Raw genomic sequence first — 27,783 nt, 5'->3', positions numbered from 1 at the left:
GAATAAAAGAGCCAAATGATTTAAAAATCTCACAATAAACCACATAGTTATGGCCCGGACAAGCTCAGATATGGCCATTTTTGACCTTTGACCTCAAAGTGTGACCTTGAACTTGGATATATCATGTAATTCTTTTGCGCGACACACTGTCCAATGATAGTAAACAAATGCCCCAAATGATTTTAAAATCTTACAATGAATGACATAATTATGGCCCGGACAAGCTCATTTTGGCCATTTTTGACTTTTGAACTCAAAGTGTGACCTTGATCTTGGAGATATCGACGTAATTGATCACGCGACACACTGTCTAAACAAATGTACTAAATTATTTTAAAATCTCACTATGAACGACAAAGTTATGGCCTGGACAAGCTTGCTCCGCCCGCCCGCAGACATTTGCCAATCTAATAACCAGTTTTTTCCTTCTGAAAACCTGGTTAAAAAATCGAGGCTTCAACCTGTGACCTTCGGATTAAAATGCTATTGCTCGATCAAGCCACTTGACTTTTAACTGGACAGTTACATTTTAAGTTGCATTTAATGCTTGATATAAGTGCTTGGATCCATGTGTTGTCACTGAAACTCTTCATATTATTCAATCATTTAATGTGTGTAACACTTAATAAGTTTTACCCTTTCAAATGATGATCTTACATAAACATATGCATATATTTAGTTTGAGTCTACATCATTATTATTTTTCTCCCTCAAGACTCTTTTATGTTTGAAATATGTAAGAACAAGTTGGAAAATTGTCATTTTGACAAATATTTTTTGAAGTTTTAGAGTTCTTATTAACGCAAAGAAGAAGCATTATGTTTCCAAATTACACAAAATACTGTTTTGGGGTCAATACTGTCACATATTTTATAGTCTAAAAGTTTGCTATGAAATCTCATATTCATATATGTCAAGTCCACAGGTGAAATAAAAACGCCATCTTTAATGCATAGAAAGGAATAGAAAGGCTTCTTTCATTATCTCCTGACAGCATCAAATCAAGTATTGATTGCATTTGATTAGAACCAAGCTTAGTGATAGAAAGTAATTAGGAAAATACCATATTGTTATTGTGAATCGAAAAGTTAATTGCTTATAAACAATATTTAACATGTCTGGTTATTTAACATGTCATCAAAACTTCATTATTAAACTTTTAAGGTAGCGCACCCGCAATGATTTCACACGATTTATTTTACGATCATTGCCGATCTTCAATGATTGGTTATTTCCGAGAGATGAATTTTATTTTTTTCAAACTTTGAATTTTGATATATGTTTACGTAATTCCTTTATAACACAGTAAATATTGACTTTGATTCAAATATCATCTGAAAATTACGATTTCGCAATTTCTTCAAAAATCAAAGAGCCTTTTTACCTGTTTACTTGTGAATATCTAATTTAAGCCTTTCTAATGTGAAGTTATCGTGGCCGAGTCACAGGTTAAGGCGATAGACTAGAAATCTTTTGGGATCTTCCTGCGCAGGTTCGAATCCTGCCGACATAGCATACTTTTTGGCGATGCGTTTTATTTCTTTTCTAACATAATTTGATTTAATATAGCATATAAGCTATTTTTATTGTTAAATATAATGCAATTTTTATACACATTCTTCAATTGTTACAATCAAAACAACGTTATGGCTAAATTGAGTGATATACTGCTGAAAATACGAATCATGCATGTTGCATTTTTATTTTTATTTTAAAAAGTAAACGTTAAATCTGTCAATTTCTTGGTATTTCTGCTGTATATTGTGTATCTATAAAAAACTAAGTTCAAAATATTACTTAAATGACACTATTTTGAATTTTATGGCACTTTGTTTTTAACCAACCCAATTTCTATTTGGCTGAAACCAGTTACATTTCATGGCGCTCATCCATATAGATAACAAGTTATAAACAAGAGCACCGCATAACGGGTGCCATGCTCGCTGCGTTTTTTTAAAAAGAAATAAAAGCTTGTCAGAATGTTTTTTTGTTTTTTTTTACAGGTCACAGTGACCTTGACCTTTGACCTAGTGATCCAAATATGGGTGGGCGTGTAGAACTCATCAGGGTGCAGCTACATATGAAGTTGTAGGAGGAAGTACTTTGATTTGAGAGCCAATGTTCAAAACTTTGAAAAAATGTTAAGGTTTTAACACGATGCGGACGGCGGACGACACGACGACGGACACGACATGACCAGCTGGCAATGACAATACCTCGGGTTTTCTCCGTAAACAGCCGAGCTAAAAACAAGACTATCGTCAAGCAATATGGTCCCCTACCCGTGAAACTTCCCCATTGTCAGATTTTTTTTTTAATTATTATTTTTTTCTTTGTTGCCATAGCAACCAGAATTTTTGACATAGGAACAAATTGAAATGACGTGCATAATCTCCATATTGCCATCTATCCATGTTTCATGAACAAATATTAAGGACTTTTAAAGTTATCGCAGGATCCAGAAAAGTGTGACAAACTGACTGACTGACTAACAATATACTGACGGACACACAGAGCGCAAACCATAAGTCCCCTCGGTCTCACCGGTAGGGGACAATAAATGTCTGTAAAAGAATACTTATTTCATCTTGTTTAAACTTTTATGACCTTTACTGTATCTGTATACACCAACTGCATGACCATATTTGGAAATCTGGATGAATTATGGAACTTTCATATACCCCAGGGGTGCAAATAAACTGGACAAAAGCCGAGGGTGGGGGTGGTTTTGGGAAAATCAGTATATTTTTTTTAAGCATGGAAAGCTTATATTTGGAAAGATGCCCATTACGGTGCGCTACCTTAAGGAGCTGGGCTATAATACTGACAGAAGCACAGTGGTTGGCTATAATTTGAAAAGCGCAGATTGCTCTTTGATCAAAAGGGCAATTAAGCATACTATGTCGTATTATTGCTGGATTGGTATGTTTTCAATATAGCATGTGTTATATATTTTATAAATCATGAAATATTAACCCTTTCACATATAAAATGCAAAGCGAAAATGGCCTTTGCAACCAGAATAAAACCAGAACAGCCTGCGAGTAACTCACAGTCTGTTCAGGTTTTATGCTGTTTGCTGCGTATCAGTATCTAAGGGTTGGAACTGAAGCCTTAAACACTTGAATTTAGTATAAAGGTATTTAATTGAATTTAACTTTAGATGGGACTATAAATGCATCAAAATACATATCTAAGTGGTAAAGGGTTAAACATATCATGAACTGAAATTGTGTTTAAAAAAGATGGGCGTTTGAATATTAGTATTTAATTGGCTACGATCAGATTTAATTCTCAATTCTCAACAAACTTTCAATTCATTCTCTTACCAAGACCAGATGCCACACTGAGCAGGGCCATTTGGACAGGGAGAAGGACATTAATGAAGTGGATTGTTGTGTTCAGCTAATAACTATCATTGATTTCAAATTACTTTTTCAACTACAATGAAAAATGATCAGAAATTAAACGCAAAAGTCATTTTTTTTCTTGATTATTTATTGCAAGTATCACTTTAGTATTTTGCTATAAATTGGAAAGACAAAGCTATTAATGTCAGGCAAAAATGTGTATACAACTGTGACGACTGGCTTTGTCAATTAAAATCTGATATAAGAGATTGTATGTAATGATCTTTTTCACACTTTAAAGATTTAGATGGTATTTTATTGACCACGATTCCTTGATCTATAAAAGATTAAATGCACAGTGATACAAGAAAATACATGTCAACAACAAATGTTTAAATAAATACAATTTAGTGAAAAGTAAATTCACAATGCTCTTACAACATAGAATTATGTCACAAAAAAGGTTTGAATAAATGAACCATTTTGCTTTTTTTTGCAACACATGTTAACATGCTTTATTTTGTTTACAACATTTGGGAGCATGAAAATCATGACCTAAATAAATATAAAACATGCATGCCCCCCATATGGGCTGTCAGTTGTAGTGGCAGCCATTGTGTGAATACGTTTTTTGTCACTGTGACCTTGACCTTTGTCCTAGTGACCTGAAAATTAATAGGGGTCATCTGTGAGTCATGATCAATGTACCTATGACGTTTCATGATCCTAGGCGTTAGCTTTCTTTAGTTATCATCCAGAAACCATTTTTCTGTGTCAAGTCACCGCGACCTTGACCTTTGACCTAGTGACCTGAAAAGCAATAGGGGTCATCTGCAAGTCATGATCAATGTACCTATGAAGTTTCATGATCCTAGGCGTAAGCGTTCTTGATTTATCATCCGTTTTGCTGGTTCAAGTCACCGTGACTTTTACCTTTGACATTTGACCTAGTGACCTGAAAATCAAAAGGTGTCATCTGCGAGTCACGATCAATGTTCCTATGAAATTTCATTATCCTAGGCGTAAGCTTTCTTGATTTATCATCCGGAAACCTTTTTACTGGTTCAAGTCACCGTGACCTTGACCTTTGACCTAGTAACCTAAAAATCAATAGGGGTCATCTGCGAGTCATGATCAATTTACCTATGAAGTTTCATGATCCTAGGCTTAAGCAATCTAATAAATGAGTTATCATCCTAAAACCATTTTTCTGTGTAGAGTCACCGTGCCCTTGACCTTTGACCTAGTGACCTGAAAATCAATAGGGGTCATCTGCAAGTCATGATCAATGTACCTAGGAAGTTTCATGATCCTAGGCGTAAGCGTTCTTAAGTTATCATCCGGAAACCATTTTGCTGGTTCTAGTCACCGTGACCTTGACCTTTGAGCTAGTGACCTGAAAATCAATAAGGGTCATCTGTGAGTCATGATCAATGTACCTATGAAGTTTCATGATCCTAGGCGTACTTGTGTTCTTGAGTTATCATCAGGAAACCATTCAGTGGAGGGACCGACGGACGGACCGACATGTGTATAACAATATAGCCCCTCTTCTTCGAAGGGGGGCATAAAAATTGATAATATGATCAAATGCACCAAAAATATTAATCATCAATATATAACATTTGGAAAGGTTTAATTAAAAAACGTTATAGACAACTGAAGGTCTTACAGGCAAAATCGCTTACAGGCATAATCTTTTTACTAATATAGCCGTGCATTAATTTGTACCATGTTTCATTCTTTGTCTCATATTACTGGTATAATTTCATTTCCTATTGATGTTATGATCCAATTATGGCAGACATAACTGCCAAGGATTTTTAATCATTACGGAATCTGATCAGTCCCCACATCTCACAAACACATGTGCATTTCTGAGATCGTGACTTCAATTATACTATCATGAGAGGAAGAAAAAATATGTGTGATAAATAATCGTAACTTTTTCAATCTCCGTATTATTTTCGTCTTTTTTGTGCGTGTAGTTCAGGTCAATCAATTTTTTTCCTTTTAATACAATATCAATTTAATGTTTGTGGGCATTCTGTTCTCTGTCTAATGTATATTTATTATTTTACCCATCGAGGCTTCCGATGCAACATTCGCCTTGGTCAGCGATTGAAAACCTTTGTTTACAAACTTGAAAGAAATTAACTGACTACGCTAGCATTTGCCAAGACCGTTTGATAAATGCAAATCCACTATCAAGGTCAACCTGGTGATATATCCCTTTACAACTTAGATACGTATTTTGACGCATTTGTAGTCCGTCAGAAAGTTAAATTTAGTTAAAGAACTTTCTTACTAGATTCACATTTTCAAGGTTTCACTTCCAACCTTTAGATACTGATAAGCAGCAAACAGCATAAAACCTAAACAGACTGCGAGTTACACCTGGCTTCTGAGTGGGAAAGGGTTAAAATATTGTTTATATTATTTGAACCTGTTATTGTCTTGTATTTTGAAATTAATTGATATTCGTTTCATTCACATTTCATAGTTTTACATATTTGGTTCTTTTTGTAAAATCATTAGTATTGTCATTGAATAGGTCTTCCAGTCAATTGACAATATTAGTCCACATCTACAAATAAATGGATAATACATTTATGGACTTTGTTTACCTTGAGCCCCCACCCCTCACTACTGCACTGGGAAAACGAACAGGTCAAATTAATAAAGTGCCAGAAATGAGAAATGATAATTTCTGATGGTTTACAGCAACATTTAGTATATTTTTCATCTTTATGTCCATTATTTGTTCATTTGTAAATAAACTTCATTCTTTGCTTAGACAATCGCTGCATAATGCTTAAAAAAAATGTCTTGGTGATTTATGATTTATTATTGCCTTGATTTCACAGAAGATTTTAAATTTTTAACATGGACAATTTATGTAAATTGTTTATCTATTACATCAAAAATTGATGGAATAAATGGTAAAAGTATTTAAATAGAACACAAATATATGTTTACTTAATTCCTTTATAACACAGTATTTTCACAATAAATATTGACTTTGATTTGAATATCATCTGAAAATTACGATTTCGCCATTTCTTCATAATTCGAAGAGCCTTTATACCTGTTTACTTATGGATATCTTATTTAAGCCTTTCTAATGTGAAGTTATCGTTGCCAAGTGATAGACTAGAAATCTTTTGGGATCTTCCCGCGCAGGTTTGAATCCTGCTGACATCTCATACTTTTTGGCGACGCATTTTATTTCTTTTCTAATGTAATTTGATTTAATATAGCATATAAGCTATGTTTATTGTTAAATATAATGCAATTTTTATGCACATTATTCAATTGTTACAATCAAAACAACGTTACGGCTAAATTGAGTGATATACTGCTGAAAATACGAATCATGCATGTTGCATTTTTATTTTTATTTTAAAAAGTAAACGTTAAATCTGTCAATTTCTTTTTTTTTTGCTGTATATTGTGTATCTATAAAAAACTAAGTTCAAAATATTACTTAAATGATACTATTTTGAATTTTATGGCACTGTGTTTTTAACCAACCCAATTTCTATTTGGCTGAAACCACTTATATTTCATGGCGCTCATCCATAGATAACAAGTTATAAACAAGAGCACCGCATAACTGGTGCCATGCTCGGCTGCGGGTTTCTTTTGAAGAAAAAAAAGGTTGTCAAAATATATTCTTTTTTTTTTACAGGTCACAATGACCTTGACCTTTGACCTAATGATCCAAATATGGGTGGGCATAGAACTCATCAAGGTGCAGCTACATATGAAGTTTAAAAGTTGTAGGTGGAAGCACTTTGATTTGAGAGCCAATGTTAACTGAGGAGCTGCGCCATGAGCGCATGATACGCCCGTCGTTCGCCAATGAAGTAGTAAGGTAATAAATAACCCTTTGAATCATTTTTTTACTTCAGTTTATTTGTATTTGAATACATGGTTTATTTTATAAGTACATGAGCATGGAGCGCCGTCTCCTTGACATTCATACCATCAATATTAAGATTGTGTTGAAATTTGAAAAAAATCCATCGAAGGATATTTGAGCTACGGTAGGACATTCAATGAAATCACGAAATTTTGACGAACAAAGTCCCATAACTCTGGAACGACAATTCAGAATTCCGTCAAAAACGAAAGGGGATCAGGGTTTATCAATATTAAGATTGTGTTGAAATTTGAAAAAAATCCATCGAAGGATATTTGAGCTACAGTAGGACATTCAATGAAATCACGAAATTTTGACGAACAAAGTCCCATAACTCTGGAACGACAATTCAGAATTCCGTCAAAAACGAAAGGGGATCAGGGTTTATCAATATTAAGATTGTGTTAAAATTTGAAAAAAATCCATCGAAGGATATTTGACGTAGCGTACGACATTAACAGACGGATGGACGGACGAACAGACGGACGGACGGACAGACGGACGGACGGACGGACAGACGCGGGGTATACCATAATACGTCCCGTCATAGACGGGCGTATAAAAACCTTGACAAAATATTAAGGTTTTAGCACGACGCGGACGACACGACGACGGACGACACGACGACGGACACGACACTAGGAGCTGGCTATGACAATTCATTGGGTTTTTCTCCGAAAACAGCCCAGCTAAAAACAAGACTATCGTCAAGCAATATGGTCCCCTACCCGTGAAACTTCCCCATTGTCAGATTTTTTTTTAAATTATTTTTTTTCTTTGTTGCCATAGCAACCAGAATTTTTGACATAGGAACAAATTGATATGACGTGCATAATCTCCATATTGCCATCTATCCATGTTTCATGAACAAATATTAAGAACTTTTAAAGTAATCGCAGGATCCAGAAAAGTGTGACTGACTGACTGACTGACTGACTGACTGACTGACTGACAGACTGACTGACTGACTGACTGACTGACTGACTGACTGACTGACTGACTGACTGACTGACTGACTGACTGACTGACTGACTGACTGACTGACATTATACTCACCGACACACAGAGTGCAAACCATAAGTCTCCTCGGTCTCACCGGTAGGGGACAATAAATGTCTGTAAAAGAATACTTATTTCATCTTGTTTAAACTTTTATGACCTTTACTGTAGCTGTACACACCAACTGCATGACCACATTTGGAAATCTGGATGAATTATAGAACTTTCATATACCCCAGGGGTGCAAATAAACTGGACAAAAGCCGACCTTGGGGGTTGTTTTGGGAAAATCAGTATATTTTTTTTTAAAGCATGGAAAACCTACCAAAAAATGTGCATGTAGTTCAGTGAAATGATGCTGATTAAGAAAATAATACATTAGATTATATTTGGAATGATGCCCATTACGGGTGCGCTACCTTAAGGAGCTGGGCTGTAATACTGACAGAAGCACAGTGGTCAGCTATAATTTGAAAAACGCAGGTTGCTCTTAAGGGCAATTAAGCATACTCTGTCGTATTATTGCTGGATTGGCATGTTTTCAATATAGCATGTGTTATATATTTTATAAATCATGAAATATTAACCCTCTCCCATATAAGAAGCAAAGTGAAAATGGCCTTTGCAACCAGCATAAAACCAGAACAGCCTGCGAGTAACTCGCAGTCTGTTCAGGTTTTATGCTGTTTGCTGCTCATCCGTATCTAAGGGTTGGAACTGAAGCCTTAAACACTTGAATTTAGTAATAAAGGTATTTAATTGAATTTAACTTTTGATGTGACTATATATGCATCAAAATACGTATCTAAGTGGTAAAGGGTTAAATATATCATGTACTGAAATTGTGATTAAAAAAGATTGGCGTTTGAATATTAGTATTTATTGGCAACTATCTGAAATTCTCAATTCTCGACAAACTTTCAATTCATTATCTTACCAAGACCAGATGCCACACTGAGCAGGGCCATTTGGACAGGGAGAAGGACATTAATGAAGTGGATTGTTGTGTTCAGCTAATAACTATCATTGATTTCAAATTACTTTTTCAACTACAATGAAAAATGATCAGAAATTAAACGCAAAAGTCAATATCGTTCTTGATTATTTATTGCAAGTATCACTATAGTATTTTGCTATAAATTGGAAAGACAAAGCTATTAATGTCAGGCAAAACTGTGTATACAACTGTGACGACTGGCTTTGTCAATTAAAATCTGATAAAAGAGATGGTATGTAATGATCTTTTTCACACTTCAAAGATTTAGTTGGTATTTTATTGACCACGATTCCTTGATCTATAAAAGATCAAATGCACAGTGATACAAGAAAATACATGTCAACAACAAATGTTTAAATAAATACAATTTAGTGAAAAGTAAATTCACAATGCTCTTACAACATAGAATTATGTCACAAAAAAGGTTAGAATAAATGAACCATGTTGCTTTTTTTTGCCACACATGTTTACATGCTTTATTTTGTTTACAACATTTGGGAGCATGAAAATCATGACCAAAAAAACAATAAACATGCATGCCCCCCATATGGGCTGTCAGTTTTAGTGGCAGCCATTGTGTGAATACGATTTTTGTCACTGTGACCTTGACCTTTGACCTAGTGACCTGAAAATCGATAGGGGTCATCTGTGAGTCATGATCAATGTACCTATAATGTTTCATGATCCTAGGCGTTAGCTTTCTTGAGTTATCATCCGGAAACCTTTTTACTGTGTCAAGTCACCGCGACCTTGACCTTTGACCTAGTGATCTGAAAAGCAATAGGGGTCATCTGCGAGTCATGATCAATGTACCTATGAAGTTTCATGATCCTTGGCCTAATTATTCTTGAGTTATCAGCTGGAAACCATTTTACTGGATTGAGTTACTGTGACCTTGACCTTTGACCTAGTGACCTGAAAATCAATAGGGGTCATCTGCAAGCCATGATCAATGTACCTATGAAGTTTCATGATCCTAGGCGTAAGCGTTCTTGAGTTATCATGCGTTTTACTGGTTCGAGTCACCACGACTTTGACCTTTCACCTAGTGACCTGAAAACCAAAAGGTGTCATCTGCGGGTCATGATCAATGTGCCTTTGAAGTTTCATGATCCTAGGAGTAAGCGTTCTTGAGTTATCATCCGGAAACCTTTTTACTGGTTCGAGTCACCGTGACCTTGACCGTTGACCTAGTGACCTAAAGATGTATAGGGGTCATCTGTGAGTCATGATCAATGTACCTATGAAGTTTCATGATCCTTGGCCTAATTATTCTTGAGTTATCAGCTGGAAACCATTTTACTGGATTGAGTTACTGTGACCTTGACCTTTGACCTAGAGACCTGAAAATCAATAGGGGTCATCTGCAAGCCATGATCAATGTACCTATGAAGTTTCATGATCCTAGGCGTAAGCGTTCTTGAGTTATCATGCGTTTTACTGGTTCGAGTCACCACGACTTTGACCTTTCACCTAGTGACCTGAAAATCAAAAGGTGTCATCTGCGGGTCATGATCAATGTACCTTTGAAGTTTCATGATCCTAGGAGTAAGCGTTCTTGAGATATCATCCGGAAACCTTTTTACTGGTTCGAGTCACCGTGACCTTGACCATTGACCTAGTGACCTAAAGATGTATAGGGGTCATCTGCGAATCATGATCAATGTACCTATGAAGTTTCATGATCCTAGGCTTAAGCGTTCTTGAGTTATTATCCGGAAACCATTTTTCTGTGTAGAGTCACCGTGACCTTGACCTTTGACCTAGTACCCCGAAAATCAATAGGGGTCATCTGCAAGTCATGATCAATGTACCTAAGAAGTTTCATGATCCTAGGCGTAAGCGTTCTTGAGTTATCATCCGGAAACCATTTTACTGGTTCTAGTCACCGTGACCTTGACCTTTGAGCTAGTGACCTAAATCAATAGTCTGTGAGTCATGATCAATGTACCTATGAAGTGTCATAATCCTAAGCGTGCTTGTGTTCTTGAGTTATCATCCGGAAACCATTCGGTGGACGGACCGACAAACGGACTGACATGTGTAAAACAATATACCCCCTCTTCTTCGAAGGGGGGCATAAAAATTGATAATATGATCAAATGCACCAAAAATATTAATCATCATTATATGACATTTGGAAAGGTTTAATTCAAACCGTTATAGACAACTGAAGGTCTTACAGGCAAAATCACTTACAGGCATAATCTTTTTACTAATATAGCCGTGCATTAATTTGTACCATGTTTCATTCTTTGTCTCATATTACTGGTATAATTTCATTTCCTATTGATGTTATGATCCAATTATGGCAGCCAAGGATTTTTAATCATTACAAAATCTGATCAGTCCCCACGTCTCACAACCACATGTGCATTTCTGAGATTGTGACTTCAATTACACTACCATGAGAGGAAGAAAAGCTTTGCGTGATAAATAATCGTAACTTTTACAATCTCCGTATTATTTTCATCTTTTTAGCGTGTATAGTTCAGGTCAATCAATTTTTTTCCTTTTAATACAATATCAATTTAATGTTTGTGGGCATTCTGTCTAATGTATATTTATTATTTTACCCATCGAGGCTTCCGCTGCAACATTCTTCTTGGTCAGTAATTGAAAACCTGTGTTTACAAACTTGAAAGAAATTTACTGACTACACTAGCATTTGCCAATATTGTTTGATGAATGCAAATCCACTCTCAAGGTCAATCTGGTGATTTATCTCTTTACAACTTAGATACGTATTTTGACGCATTTGTAGTCCGTCAGAAAGTTAAATTTAGTTAAAGAACTTTCTTACTAGATTCACATTTTCAAGGTTTCACTTCCAACCTTTAGATACTGATAAGCAGCAAACAGCATAAAACCTGAACAGACTGCGAGTTACACCTGGCTTCTGAGTGGGAAAGGGTTAAAATATTGTTTATATTATTTGAACCTGTAATTGTATTGTATTTTGAAATTAATTGATATTCGTTTCATTCACATTTCATAGAATTACATATTTCGTTCTTTTTGTAAAATCATTAGTATTGTCATTGTATAGGTCTTCCAGTCAATTGACAATATTAGTCCACATCTACAAATAAATGGATAATACATTTATGGACTTTGTTTACCTTGAGCCCCCACCCCTCACTACTGCACTGGGAAAACGAACAGGTCAAATAAATAAAGTGCCAGAAATGAGAAATGATAATTTCTGATGGTTTACAGCAACATTTAGTATAATTTTCATCTTTATGTCCATTATTTGTTCATTTGTAAATAAACTTCATTCTTTGCTTAGACAATCGCTGCATAATGCTAAAAAAAATGTCTTGGTGATTTATGATTTATTATTGCCTTGATTTCACAGATTTTAAATTTTTAACATGGACAATTTATGTAAATTGTTTATCTATTACATCAAAAATTGATGGAATAAATGGTAAAAGTATTTAAATAGTACACAAATATATGTTTACGTAATTCCTTTATAACACAGTATTTTCACAATAAATATTGACTTTGATTCAAATAACATCTGAAAATTACGATTTCGCGATTTCTTCAAAATTCGAAGAGCCTTTATACCTGTTTACTTATGGATATCTTATTTAAGCCTTTCTAATGTGAAGTTATCGTTGCCGAGTGATGGACTAGAAATCTTTTGGGATCTTCCCGCGCAGGTTGGAATCCTGCTGACATCTCATACTTTTTGGCGACGCGTTTAATTTCTTTTCTAACATAAATTTGATTTAATATAGCATATAAGCTATGTTTATTGTTAAATATAATGCAATTTTTATGCACATTCTTCAATTGTTACAATCAAAACAAAGTTACGGCTAAATTGAGTGATATACTGCTGAAAATACGAATCATGCATGTTGCATTTTTATTTTAAAAAGTAAACGTTAAATCTGTCTATTTCTTGGTATTTTTGCTGTATATCGTGTATCTATAAAAAACTAAGTTCAAAATACATGTATTACTTAAATGATACTTTTTTGAATTTTATGGCACTTTGTTTTTAACCAACCCAATTTCTATTTGGCTGAAACCACTTACATTTCATGGCGCTCATCCATAGATAACAAGTTATAAACAAGAGCACCGCATAACGGGTGCCATGCTCGGCTGCGGGTTTCTTTTGAAGAAAAAAAAGGTTGTCAGAATTTATTCATTTTTTTTACAGGTCACAATGACCTTGACCTTTGACCTAGTGATCCAAATATGGGTGGGCGTAGAACTCATCAAGGTGCAGCTACATATGAAGTTTCAAAGTTGTAGGTGGAAGCACTTTGATTTGAGAGCCAATGTTAAAAACCTTGACAAAATATTAAGGTTTTAGCACGAAGCGGACGGCGGACGACACGACGACGGACACGACACGAGGAGCTGGCTATGACAATTCATTGGGTTTTTCTCCGAAAACAGCCGAGCTAAAAACAAGACTATCGTCAAGCAATATGGTCCCCTACCAGTGAAACTTCCCCATTGTCAGATTTTTTTTTAAATTATTTTTTTTTTTTGTTGCCATAGCAACCAGAATTTTTGACATAGGAACAAATTGAAATGACGTGCATAATCTCCATATTGCCATCTATCCATGTTTCATGAACAAATATTAAGAACTTTTAAAGTAATCGCAGGATCCAGAAAAGTGTGACTGACTGACTGACTGACTGACTGACTGACATTATACTCACCGACACACAGTGTGAAAACCATAAGTCCCCTCGGTCTCACCGTTAGGGGACAATAAATGTCTGTAAAAGAATAATATTTCATCTTGTTTAAACTTTTATGACCTTTACTGTAGCTGTACACACCAACTGCATGACCACATTTGGAAATCTGGATGAATTATAGAAGGATGAATTATAGAACTTTCATATACCCCAGGGGTGCAAATAAACTGGACAAAGGCCGACCTTGGGGGTGGTTTTGGGAAAATCAGTATATTTTTTTTTAAAGCATGGAAAACCTACCAAAAAATGTGCATGTAGTTCAGTGAAATGATGCTGATTAAGAAAATAATACATTAGATTATATTTGGAATGATGCCCATTATGGGTGCGCTACCTTAAGGAGCTGGGCTGTAATACTGACAGAAGCACAGTGGTCAGCTATAATTTGAAAAACGCAGGTTGCTCTTAAGGGCAATTAAGCATACTCTGTCGTATTATTGCTGGATTGGCATGTTTTCAATATAGCATGTGTTATATATTTTATAAATCATGAAATATTAACCCTCTCACATATACGAAGCAAAGTGAAAATGGCCTTTGCAACCAGCATAAAACCAGAACAGCCTGCGAGTAACTCGCAGTCTGTTCAGGTTTTATGCTGTTTGCTGCTCATCAGTATCTAAGGGTTGGAACTGACGCCTTAAACACTTGAATTTAGTAATAAAGGTATTTAATTGAATTTAACTTTTGATGTGACTATATATGCATCAAAATACGTATCTAAGTGGTAAAGGGTTAAATATATCATGTACTGAAATTGTGATTAAAAAAGATTGGCGTTTGAATATTAGTATTTATTGGCAACTATCTGAAATTCTCAATTCTCGACAAACTTTCAATTCATTATCTTACCAAGACCAGATGCCACACTGAGCAGGGCCATTTGGACAGGGAGAAGGACATTAATGAAGTGGATTGTTGTGTTCAGCTAATAACTATCATTGATTTCAAATTACTTTTTCAACTACAATGAAAAATGATCAGAAATTAAACGCAAAAGTCAATATCGTTCTTGATTATTTATTGCAAGTATCACTATAGTATTTTGCTATAAATTGGAAAGACAAAGCTATTAATGTCAGGCAAAACTGTGTATACAACTGTGACGACTGGCTTTGTCAATTAAAATCTGATAAAAGAGATGGTATGTAATGATCTTTTTCACACTTCAAAGATTTAGTTGGTATTTTATTGACCACGATTCCTTGATCTATAAAAGATCAAATGCACAGTGATACAAGAAAATACATGTAAACAACAAATGTTTAAATAAATACAATTTAGTGAAAAGTAAATTCACAATGCTCTTACAACATAGAATTATGTCACAAAAAAGGTTAGAATAAATGAACCATGTTGCTTTTTTTTTTAAACACATGTTTACATGCTTTATTTTGTTTACAACATTTGGGAGCATGAAAATCATGACCTAAAAAACAATAAAACATGCATGCCCCCCCCCCCCCCCATATGGGCTGTCAGTTGTAGTGTTAGCCATTGTGTGAATACGTTTTTTGTCACTGTGACCTTGACCTTTGACCTAGTGACCTGAAAATCGATAGGGGTCATCTGTGAGTCATGATCAATGTACCTATAATGTTTCATGATCCTAGGCATTAGCTTTCTTGAGTTATCATCCTGAAACCTTTTTACTGTGTCAAGTCACCGCGACCTTGACCTTTGACCTAGTGACCTGAAAAGCAATAGGGGTCATCTGTGAGTCATGATCAATGTACCTATGAAGTTTCATGATCCTTGGCCTAATTATTCTTGAGTTATCAGCTAGAAACCATTTTACTGGATTGAGTTACTGTGACCTTGACCTTTGACCTAGTGACCTGAAAATCTATAGGGGTCATCTGCAAGCCATGATCAATGTACCTATGAAGTTTCATGATCCTAGGCGTAAGCGTTCTTGAGTTATCATGTGTTTTACTGGTTCTAGTCAAAGTGACCTAGACCTTTCAGCTAGTGACCTGAAAATCAAAAGGTGTCATCTGCGGGTCATGATCAATGTACCTTTGAAGTTTCATGATCCTCGGAGTAAGCGTTCTTGAGTTATCATCTGGAAACCTTTTTACTGGTTCGAGTCACCGTGACCTTGACCTTTGACCTAGTGACCTAAAAATCTATAGGGGTCATCTGCGAGTCATGATCAATGTACCTAGGAAGTTTCATGATCCTAGGCTTAAGCGTTCTTGAGTTATCATCCGGTAACCTTTTTTCTGTGTAGAGTCACCGTGACCTTGACCTTTGACCTAGTGACCTGAAAATCAATAGGGGTCATCTGCAAGTCATGATCAATGTACCTAGGAAGTTTCATGATCCTAGGCGTAAGCGTTCTTGAGTTATCATCCGGAAACCATTTTACTGGTTCTAGTCAAAGTGACCTAGACCTTTGAGCTAGTGACCTGAAAATCAATAGGGGTCATCTGTGAGTCATGATCAATGTACCTATGAAGTGTCATAATCCTTAGCGTGCTTGTGTTCTTGAGTTATCGTCTGGAAACCACTCCGTGGACGGACCAACATGTGTAAAACAATATACCCCCTCTTCTTCGAAGGGGGGCATAAAAATTGAGAATATGATCAAATGCACCAAAAAATATTAATCATCATTATATGACATTTGGAAAGGTTTAATTCAAACCGTTATAGACAACTCGAGGTCTTACAGGCAAAATCGCTTATAGGCATAATCTTTTTACTAATATAGCCGTGCATTAATTTGTACCATGTTTCATTCTTTGTCTCATATTACTGGTATAATTTCATTTCCTATTGATGTTATGATCCAATTATGGCAGACATAACCGCCAAGGATTTTTAATCATTATAAAATCTGATCAGTCCCCACATCTCACAACCACATGTGCATTTCTGAGATTGTGACTTCAATTACACTATCATGAGAGGAAGTAAAGCTTTGCGTGATAAATAATCGTAACTTTTACAATCTCCGTATTATTTTCATCTTTTTAGTGCGTGTAGTTCAGTTCAATCAATTTTTTTCCTTTTAATACAATATCAATTTAATGTTTGTGGGCATTCTGTCTAATGTTCATTTATTATTTTACCCATCGAGGCTTCCCCCGATGCAACATTCTCCTTGGTCAGCAATTGAAAACCTGTGTTTACAAACTTGAAAGAAATTTACTGACTAAACTAGCATTTGCCAAGATTGTTTGATGAATGCAAATTCACTCTCAAGGTCAATCTGGTGATTTATCACTTTACAACTTAGATACGTATTTTGACGCATTTGTAGTCCGTCAGAAAGTTAAATTTAGTTAAAGAACTTTCTTACTAGATTCACATTTTCAAGGTTTCACTTCCAACCTTTAGATACTGATAAGCAGCAAACAGCATAAAACCTAAACAGACTGCGAGTTACACCTGGCTTCTGAGTGGGAAAGGGTTAAAATATTGTTTATATTATTTGAACTTGTTATTGTATTGTATTTTGAAATTAATTGATATTCGTTTCATTCACATTTCATAGAATTACATATTTGGTTCTTTTTGTAAAATCATTAGTATTGTCATTGTATAGGTCTTCCAGTCAATTGACAATATAAGTCCACATCTACAAATAAATGGATAATACATTTATGGACTTTGTTTACCTTGAGCCCCCACCCCTCACTACTGCACTGGGAAAACTAACAGGTCAAATAAGGAAGTGCCAGAAATGAGAAATGATAATTTCTGATGGTTTACAGCAACATTTAGTATATTTTTCATCTTTATGTCCATTATTTGTTCATTTGTAAATAAACTTCATTCTTTGCTTAGACAATCGCTGCATAATGCTAAAAAAATTGTCTTGTGATTTATGATTAATTATTGCATTGATTTCACAGAAGATTTTAACTTTTTACCATGGGCAATTTATGTAAATTGTTTATCTATTACATAAAAAATTGATGGAATAAATGGTAAAAGTATTTAAATAGTACACAAAAATATGAAAATAAAAGAAAACAAAAAACTGATAAGCAAAAGCAACTTTATCAATATCTATTGCCATCTAAAAGGAACCTCACTTAACTCACTTAATACTATCACATTACATCTTCTAGAATTGCTGAACATTAACCCTTTGCATACTGGGAAATTTGTCTTCTGCTAAAATGTCGTCTGCTGAATTTATAAAATAAGCATTTTCTTCGCTTTTTTTCAAAGAATACTATCAGAATAGCAAACAGTTTGGATCCTGATGAGCACCACGTTCTGTGGCGTCTCATCTGGATCCTAACTGTTTGCAAAGGCCTTCAAAATTCGGTTCCCCCACTGAAAGGGTTAAATGCTTAGAGAACTCTGATATATACATGTAATATAACGTCAATATAACATGAAGTTATCGATTTTCTGTATTGCCGAGATATTGTCAAATGATTTTGGCTTTAAAAACAATCAATTTGGATAATGGAACATACATACATGTAGTTTACCAAGAAATATAAGAAAAACAATAACCAGATGTTTCTAAGGAATGGAAGATTTTCCTGTAGCTTTCTTGTTTAGCTGTATTGCACATATCGTGAGATTTATTTACTTTTATTTTATGCTTTCCGGTGGTTTATAGAGAATCTACCATGGCACGTGACTTGTTTCCTATATACAAAGAAGGAAAACTACTGTTGGTTATTACCCCGATATACCAACAGTTGTTTAAAGTGACATCACTTTGATTGTCCGCGCACTATTTATAAATGAAGATGACATCATTTGATTTTATTTGTTGTGGTGACGTCACGTTTTCGCGGAAAAGTGGAGGACATTCGGTTAATATAATTCTTATTTATAAACTTTAAATTGCGGATAACTTATAAATGAAATCGTGTTAGAATTGAAATAATTGACGGGTAACCGTTGGTTATTGCCGGAATAACCAACGGTATGTCGTTCCAATGCTTGTTATCAAACCACTCGGGCTACACCCTCGAGGTTTAATTCCTACGCATAGGAACTCCATATGGTTGGTTATTACCGCAATAACCAACGGTAACCCGTTGATTATTTCTTAAATATCATTGAATTAAAACTGATAATTTCACTGTTTCAAACAATGAAAACTATCAGTGAAAATTATCGATAATTTTCATTGTTTACTGTGAAATGACGTCATTTTTTTGACGAAATGACGTCATTATCCCAGCGAAATCCTTAAGTAAACACTTTATCAATGTATATAAACTGTGAACAAAAGCATAAAAAAATTAATAAAATTTGGATTTGATGGAATTTCGATTTTAATTCACTCGTCATCAAAGAAAATAAATATTTTCACTAGTGGCTATTTTCTATGATCACTCGTGAATTAAAATCGATAATCCACCGAAACCAACAAATATCCTCTATAAAATTCAGCTTATTTTATAACAGTATGAATAGGAGAAGAAGGATTTTAAAGTAAAACAAAAACTCAGGGGGCCAAAGTTTGTATTGCCCAATTAAATAACAGTGACGCTAGAGTAATGGATATGTTGTCCACCTTACGACACAGTTGACCATGGGTCAATCTGCACTTAAAAGAGAGGAGAGCTAAGTTCTTTGGAAATTCTGTATTTGATGTTGTTCTGAAGTTTAAGAGAATTCAGAAAAAGGACTTTATTTTGTCTATGTAAGCCCAAGATTGTCAATGCAATCTATAAAATATTAATATTTAAATCAAAAAAATATATTTTTATAATACATAAAGGTGAACGTAAATTGTCATTAAGTTTAAAATTGAAATCTTTATAATTTAAATCTAGTAAGAAGGGTCTTTATTTTAGTATGAATTTCTATGGGGCTACAAGAGTGTCAAAATGCACATCTGAGCATGAAAGGTTTTAGCATGGTGATGAATTTTGTTTAGTTTCAATTTAATTTCTTGAATAAATTTTGAAAAAGTTTGCTAAATAAAAATGTATCATGTTTTATGTGGCCTGACCAGCAAACAAAAAGACTCCAATATAAATTGTTTGCTGGGTTAAAAAATTCCAAATCAGTGTAAGGTGAAAAAGAATTCCTCTTCATCAACTGTTTATGAACTCAATATTCGATTTTCAATTAATACTCCATTACTGCGAAATTCCCACAGGACAATAGATAGTGCTGTGGGATGATTCTGCAAAGTAAACACTCTTTCAGGAGATTGGATGTAAACTAACCCTTTGACATCAATGATATTCATTATTGGCATTGATTTGTTTATGTAACACTCAATCATCTTTGTAATTTGTAGAGCATAAGCATCTCATAACAAGATTTTCTTCAGTCCTATAACAAAATGAGGCACATTCTGAGAAAACTGGGCATAATGCATGTGCATAAAGTGTTGTCCCTGCACAGGCTAATCAGGGACAAAACTTTCCACCTTAATTGGATTTTTGCTAAGAAGAGACTTCATTAAAACGAAAAATGTTTTAAAAGTGGAAAGTGTTGTCCTTGATAAGCCTGTGCAGACTGCACTGGCTAATCTGGGACGACACTTTAGGCACATGCATTATGCCCAGTTTTCTCAGAACACAACCAAAACAGTGTTCTGCAACTACTAACGGATGAAATGGTCATTTCCCAAGCAAATTTTAAGTCGACCTGCTGTGAAATGAATATAATATTTTCATGGATAATTGGGTTAGGAAAGCATTAACTTAATAAGTCTATAATGCTGTAAATAAGGAATGCATATTTTAGAGAAATAAAAAATATTTTAATATCTGCCTAAATCTGGAAAACAAAAAACAAATCTGGACCAACATGCAGGGGAATTTTTTTTTTAATTGGGAGAGCAAGACTGGCAAAACTCGTGAAATAAAGACTTGTTATGCTTGATCATGATTTATTTATGATATTATGTGATCCTTATGTTATATAATAATGCTTGAAGTAAATGAGCTGAACATTCTTTTTATTTTCAATTCCGTGTAACATAATACAAATCTAAGCAAGTGGAACAGCCTGACTGAATAACTAACTGTGGACAATAAATGAATGAATGAATGTATATTAATGTTTTTTTTACTGAGGAATCAATTAATGTTAACCCTTTCAGTGCGGGAACCGAATTTTGAAGGTCTTTGCAAACAGTTTGGATCCTGATGAGACGCCACAGAATGTGGCGTCTCATCAGGATCCAAACTGTTTGCTATTCTGATAATATTCTTTGAAAAAAATCGAAGAAAATGCTAATTTTAGAAATTCATCAGACAACATTTTAGCAGATGACAAATTTCCCAGCATGCAAAGGGTTAATAATATGTCAAACAAGATGCTGCTCCAATAAAACGTTTGCCCCAGTTGATGCCTTGTCAGTAGACAACATTTGTGCCAATATCAAGGATTTTTAGGAAGCTTTAATTTTTCAAAAGCAATGTTTTGTAAGATTGGATCTACATTGTTTATGGCAGGCTAGATTTTCAAATAAAGACATTTCATTTTATATGACCTGTCACTATTTCAATAATCTAAACATTTGTTGAGTGATTTATGACTTTAAGATTTATTTAGACCTATCTGAATAAAGACTTTTATCCAGCCATTTTAGTAGTCACTACAGTTATCAGGATAGAAAATAGTAATGGGACTGAATATCAGAATATTAGAAAATCGACCGATCGAATATTCGAATCCAAAATTCATATTTGAATATTCTATTTGTATGCAAAGATACTTCTACAAAAGTTATAAGTACATGTACAAAGTCACAATTAGGGTTTAGTGCAGACGACTTTCCAATATAAGTCATTGTTTTGATATCAGCTGCAATCAATGAACGAGATGATAATTGGCAAACAGTAGGGTATAAGGACCAATCACGAATTTACTGAAATTTAATTTATTTATGTGAAACAGCATTGTGTATCGATAAACATTCAATTTGTTTGTTACACAATATCTGTGTTTTGACAGGTCTTTTATCCTCAGGTGGTACACAGAATCTTTTGACTTGATTGGGCCGCAGTTGGCTTTTATTGCAGTGCGACACATTTTTCAATAGCAATAAGCGACCCATATCATAAAACTGACCATTGTGTGAATGCCTGATAGCCAATAATTTGCCGATAAATCGCTGATAAGGTATCAAACACTACACTGGTGCACTCGTCTACTAGACATAAATGGTAATAAGGGGCAATAAAGGGATTAGTGATAGTTAGTTTTGGCAAGACAGACCTTGACTACTGAAATTTATTGTAAATTTATAGAATGTACGTCGTGTTTTACTTATGTCGGGACATAATTGTCTCATATCAGGACGCTGGGCCAAATATCCCAGAAGCGGGACCGTCCCACCAAGATCAGGGCGTATGGCAATTTGTTTGTTTTGAATGATTTATTCATAATATTAGATCAATGTTTATTTAATCAGAATTTACTCAGTCAAATATTAACCAATTAAATCGTCATTGTTCTTAATTCCGGAATTGCGAAAGAAAAGCATAAATATTATCGATGGGAAGTAATCCAAATCAATTAGAAGTATAAAAATAAATTAGAATAACGGTAATGTGTTTTCCTGAAATGAAAATAAACAGCATTTATTTACAAAGAACATAATATTCAATATTTTTTTTTTATAAAATGTTATAACTCTTATCAAGTTTTTCAAAGCTGCACATATGATACGATTTATATTGGTATTAGTGGCAATATAAAATAGTACGTTGCTCCGGACAGCAATAAGTTCGGACATTTTAAAATAAGGTTTAAAAATCGAATATTCAAATATATTCCAATAATGACAAACAAATATTCAAATTTTATTTTCAGTATTCGTTCCCATCCCTAGAAAATAGTGATGCAATAACAATGACATTCATGACTGTGTAGTATGCATAAAAATATGATTTCTTAATGAAATGATCTGGATGAAACATTTATGTCATCAATTTGCATAATGATTGGCGTTAAACTTATAAAGTAACACCTTTTGCGCTGTAAAAAACATGATCAGCAAATTTCAGCCAAATATCATCCATGCCTAACAATGTCAACAACTCTAAATGCCAATCACCCACACCATACTAAAAAGCGGATCTTTCAAATGTTTGTCAAGATTACCTCGTTTGTTGCTCGCAATCGCTTATTTTCCTGCCTCCATGACAACGCTGTGAAGTTCTCAAAGAAGTTTCCATCAGATTCTTGCACTCTGAAAATATAAACATTTAAAAAATTAAAATCAACATAAACTTTTCTTTTTTTTATAACAATTAACATTATTAAGGGGGCTGTAGTGTAGTTGATATAGTGTTTGCCTAACAACTGGGAGGTTACAATTCAATGCTAACTGTTGCAGCTTTCTTTATGATCTCCCCAAAAATAGACTCAGTACTGGTTCTACCCAGGAGAGGGACTCAATATTATTTCAATAAGCCTTAGACATTTGATACAATCAAGCTGCAATAAATAGGTTTAAAGCCATTCACAAATCACAATTTTATTATTGCTCTCTGCACCAATATTTCTGTTTTGTATGTTTTATGCCTTTTGCCCTTGCCGAGTATTCTTGTAATTGCTGTTAAGCTTTAAACGGACCTTTTTACAGATTTTGCCATGTATTGAAGTTTTACATTACAGTAAATGCTTTATATTGATAAATGTAAACAATTTATCTAAAAAGCTCCAGTAAAAAACAAGAATGTAATTGAAGAAATAAAAACAAGTAACCCTCAACTTGGCTCGAACCTCTGACCCCTGGAGTAAAACGCTTAGACCACTTGGCCGTCCGTGCTCATAGTTTGAGTGATGTATTTTATACTTTATATAGGCAATCTTCGTAGTGTTACAAAATATAACGCCAACAACAGAATTCTCCAAATTATTCAATCGTTTCACGTTGCAACGCTTTATAATTTTCAGATTTTTAAATCGTCAAAAGATGCATATGATGGATATTTAAGAGCATGTTAAATGTTCAGTATTACTGTTTCCTTACAAATATCATAACTTCAAAAAAAATATGCGAATCTGAAACAATTTTTTTTTATTTTGTCAATTTACCAAAACGTGAAAAAGCCCCTTTTAAGGAATATTACAACCTTATTTCTTCATCTTCCACCACACATAAAGCTTTCAATAAGCTACCAGGCAAGCCAATAGCATTTTTAGTTATGTTCACCTAAATAAAAAGGTCTAAAATTTTTAATGAAAGTATATATACTCTTTGGCTTTTGCTAAATTTTTTACCCATTTTTTTCAGCTAAGTTAACAAATAACTATGGCCTACTTTTAATAATGTTCTTTTCTTTGGACTTACAGATTCATTGTTTTGTCAATTTATTTTTAATAAATAATAGAAATTTGTTTTAGGGGGAAGGGGGGGGGGTGTACATGTATTGTTTGTTAGGTCTCTTGACAACTTGTTTATTGACATGAACATTTAATTCAAATGTTACATTGTTATATAAAGACACAAATAGGACAATATCATAGGTTTATGATGGCTATTCTAATAATGTGACACACTTCATTATTGATTCTGAAAAATTTTGATCAATATAGAGTAAATTATGCATGAAAAATTCAATGTGAAGAGAATTGATGCGCAGGACCTGACTTACATAGAAGGCAATCATTGTGTAGAACCTTTGAATATTTTATAGAATTTCTGAGACAAGTCCATAAGGAAACACTAAATTATGTACTTACTGTGACAATTTAACCCAAGCAGTAAACCTGATGAATACTGTAGTACAAATCAGTTCTTTATTGGCTATTATTATTCCCATTGATGTAATATTTAAACATTATTTAACCCTTTGCATGCTGGGTAATTTGTCATCTGCTAAAATGTTGTCTGCTGAATTTCTAAAATTAACATTTTCTTCGATTTTTTTCAAAGAATACTATCAGAATAGCAAACAGTTTGGATCCAGATGAGACGCCACGTTTTGTGGCGTCTCATCTGGATCCAAACTGTTTGCAAAGGCCTTCAAAATTCGGTTCCAGCACTGTAAGGGTTAACCCTTTTCCCCAATAAGAAGCATAGTGAAAATCGCTTTTGCAACCAGCATACAACCAGAACAATTTACCTGCAAGATTCGCAGTCTGTTCAGGTTTTATGCAGTTTGCTGCTCATCAGTATCTAAGGGTTTGAAATTGAGCCTTTAAAACTTGAATCTAGTAAGAAAGGTCTTTCATTAAATGCAACTCTCTGAAGTACTACAAATGTGTCAAAAAACGAATCTAAGTGGCAAAGGGTTCATTCATACAATACACCAAAATTAGATCTTTGGCACAAGCTTTACTAGTACCCCTGCACAACTTTGTCAGTCATGAAACAAGGGAAAATAACGCAGAAAATGTGCATCAATGGACTGATGAAGTGTCTTGAACATCCGCACTTAAGGGTAATGGCATTTTTCAAGTTTCAATTAAATTGCATGAGAACTTAAAAAGTACTTTACTACACAAATTTAAAGCATTTTATGCAGAGGAACAAACCAACTGAAACCATCCAAGTGATTCCAACCATCTTTTAAATTGAGAGACTATACATTAACAGAACTACTGTTTGCATTTTGTTACATTTGTATTGGACATTTGCATTCAGTTGGCATACACAAAAGGTTACTGAATTCCAAGACACAATAAAATGATATTTGTAGAAACATAATTATGTAGATTCAATTGCACATTTCTTTTTATTTAAACCAAACTCATAATTGGAATGATTTATTTAAAGAGTTTTGTGTATTTAAGCCAATCAAAATTGAGGGAATTATCAATTTTGGGCAAAGCTGATAATTTTCCAAACTAAATCATTTTGATTTCAGGATATTTGCATTATTATTAATTAGGAAAAATTTAGCCTTAAAATGTTTGAGGTTTACGAACACCGTTTACATTGTTCTTGTAATTGATAAATAATTTTGTATTACTTACAATTACACATTGCATAAAACTGTCCATGTAAGGGTAATTATACCCTGCTATATAGTGTACTAAAGCACCTCTGCCATGTTTAAAAAAAGTATATTGGGGCTTCAAGTCTTACAAAATTAAATTCTATATTTGAAGAACAAAAGAATCAGTTTACCCTCTCAAGTTCATGCTGCAATCCAATTGAAAGTAATCCAGAAATAATTTGTATGTCAGATCTGCATTATGTTATGCAACTGTCAATGCAATTCCTGGGCAGTATATACCAGGCAAATGCCAGTTTGATGCAAAGGTTAATGTATGTATTACAAGGATTACATAAAAGATCCTCAGACAATTGAAAGCACACAAATAACAAGACTTTTAATTGAATTATTTGTGCAACAGTTCCACTATATAACGTTTCATTTTATTGGAGACACAGAAGCAGATCTTTAACCACAAGAATTATTAACTCCATGCATCATTCAAATCTTTCTATTCCCTTTGGAGATTTCAAATTCATCAAACAATAATTTCTTTAAAAAAAAATATTTACACTAACATAAATAAAAATAATTTTATTTATATCATAACTATTATATCAAGACATAATCGTTGATAAAATTTAAGAACACATTTACTCCAAGCAAGATTAATTCTCTGCCAGCAAACTTAGGAAAACTCAATTTTCCACATGATAAACCTGTCACAATGTGAGTTTCATTGATCCTGCCTGGTTCAACATGTGTTCATTCTACCATCACATTATGTCAAGTCAACTGGTACAAACAACTATGATACCAATAACACTTTGACCAACAAGGCAAGAATGACTCCAGATAGTAAGCTGCAGTGAGTCAATGTTTCGTTTTCCAATGTTGCCCATGAGAGTCACATATGCTCGCTGCATATCCCTCTTTAGTATCCCCACACGTAATTCTTGATAGAAAAGACTATTATATTAGTATCAAAATTGAATTTTTCATAACTTGCAGCTCCACTGCAAAACTTTAGTGAAATGTTCATGACCAACACATGGTTGCTTTGTTCATAAACTTAAAGGGAACTTTTCACGTTTTGGTAAACTGACAAAACTGAAAAAAAATGTTTCAGTTTCATTTTTTTTTGTACTTATGATACTTGCTAATTAACAGTAATAACGGATGTTTTCCATGCCAGTCTAAACTATCCATTATATGCATCTTTAAACAATTTAAAGACCTGAAAATTATAAAGCAGTACAAACACGGAATGACGCAGCTCTGAGACTGTATGAGCACTGATGGCCAAGTTGTTTAGATGCTAGACTTTACTCCAAAGGTCAGTGGTTCAGGCCTAGTTGAGGATGACTTTTTTATTATTTTTAAAACGTAATTCTTGTTTTTTACTGGAGCTATTTAGTTCCAATGTTTAATTATATCAATTAAAAACATTAAATTACAAACTTCAATACATGCAAAAATCTGTGAAAAGGTCCCTTTAAGTGCATGAGTTCATGAACTTAAGATTCATTATTGGATCTGGAACCTTGACAGGTCTTATTCAAGAACCGGTCCATATGCATGTTCATAAATTGATCAGTGCAAGAACTTCTTAACAAAAGTGGACATTTGTTGCTCATGAACTGTTCAGGAACAAGTTCATGAATTAGACTTGTTGTGGTTCATGAACCAATGATGAACTTAAGGAACACATAGTTTGAGTTCATGTTATAACTGCAAATGTATGGTGACATCAAGCATCTGGAAAATCAGTAGATGTGGCAATCATATAATTATATTTCATTGACATTTTGGGAACAGTTTTTTCTTTCCCGATCGAAGAGTCAGAGCAATATAAAACATTGAACTGTTCAAAATATATATTGCCGTCAATTCTGAAATGACAATTCAATTTTTTTTTTTGTTATCTACTTTTAAC

The 27,783-nt window shown here is 34.1% G+C and overlaps 1 protein-coding gene across 4 annotated transcripts in view; it reads right to left on the bottom strand.

Annotated features, from left to right (window-relative positions):
* Positions 1 to 27,783, bottom strand: part of LOC127868113 (BAI1-associated protein 3-like) — a 163,011-nt gene that overhangs the window by 118,750 nt on the left and 16,478 nt on the right. For 3 of the 4 annotated variants that reach the window (XM_052409723.1, XM_052409724.1, XM_052409726.1), the window contains exon 3: positions 23,062 to 23,149. In XM_052409723.1, coding sequence (XP_052265683.1) covers positions 23,062 to 23,135 — 74 coding nt within the window. In that variant the 5' untranslated portion in view covers positions 23,136 to 23,149. Of the gene's footprint in view, positions 1 to 23,061; positions 23,150 to 26,038; positions 26,178 to 27,783 lie in introns of those variants that run through there. The other variant, XM_052409725.1, reaches the window with a different exon arrangement.

The sequence above is a fragment of the Dreissena polymorpha genome, chromosome 2 (assembly GCF_020536995.1).
Source record: "Dreissena polymorpha isolate Duluth1 chromosome 2, UMN_Dpol_1.0, whole genome shotgun sequence".
Lineage (NCBI taxonomy): Eukaryota > Metazoa > Mollusca > Bivalvia > Myida > Dreissenidae > Dreissena > Dreissena polymorpha.
This window is presented reverse-complemented; position numbering and strand designations above follow the sequence as displayed.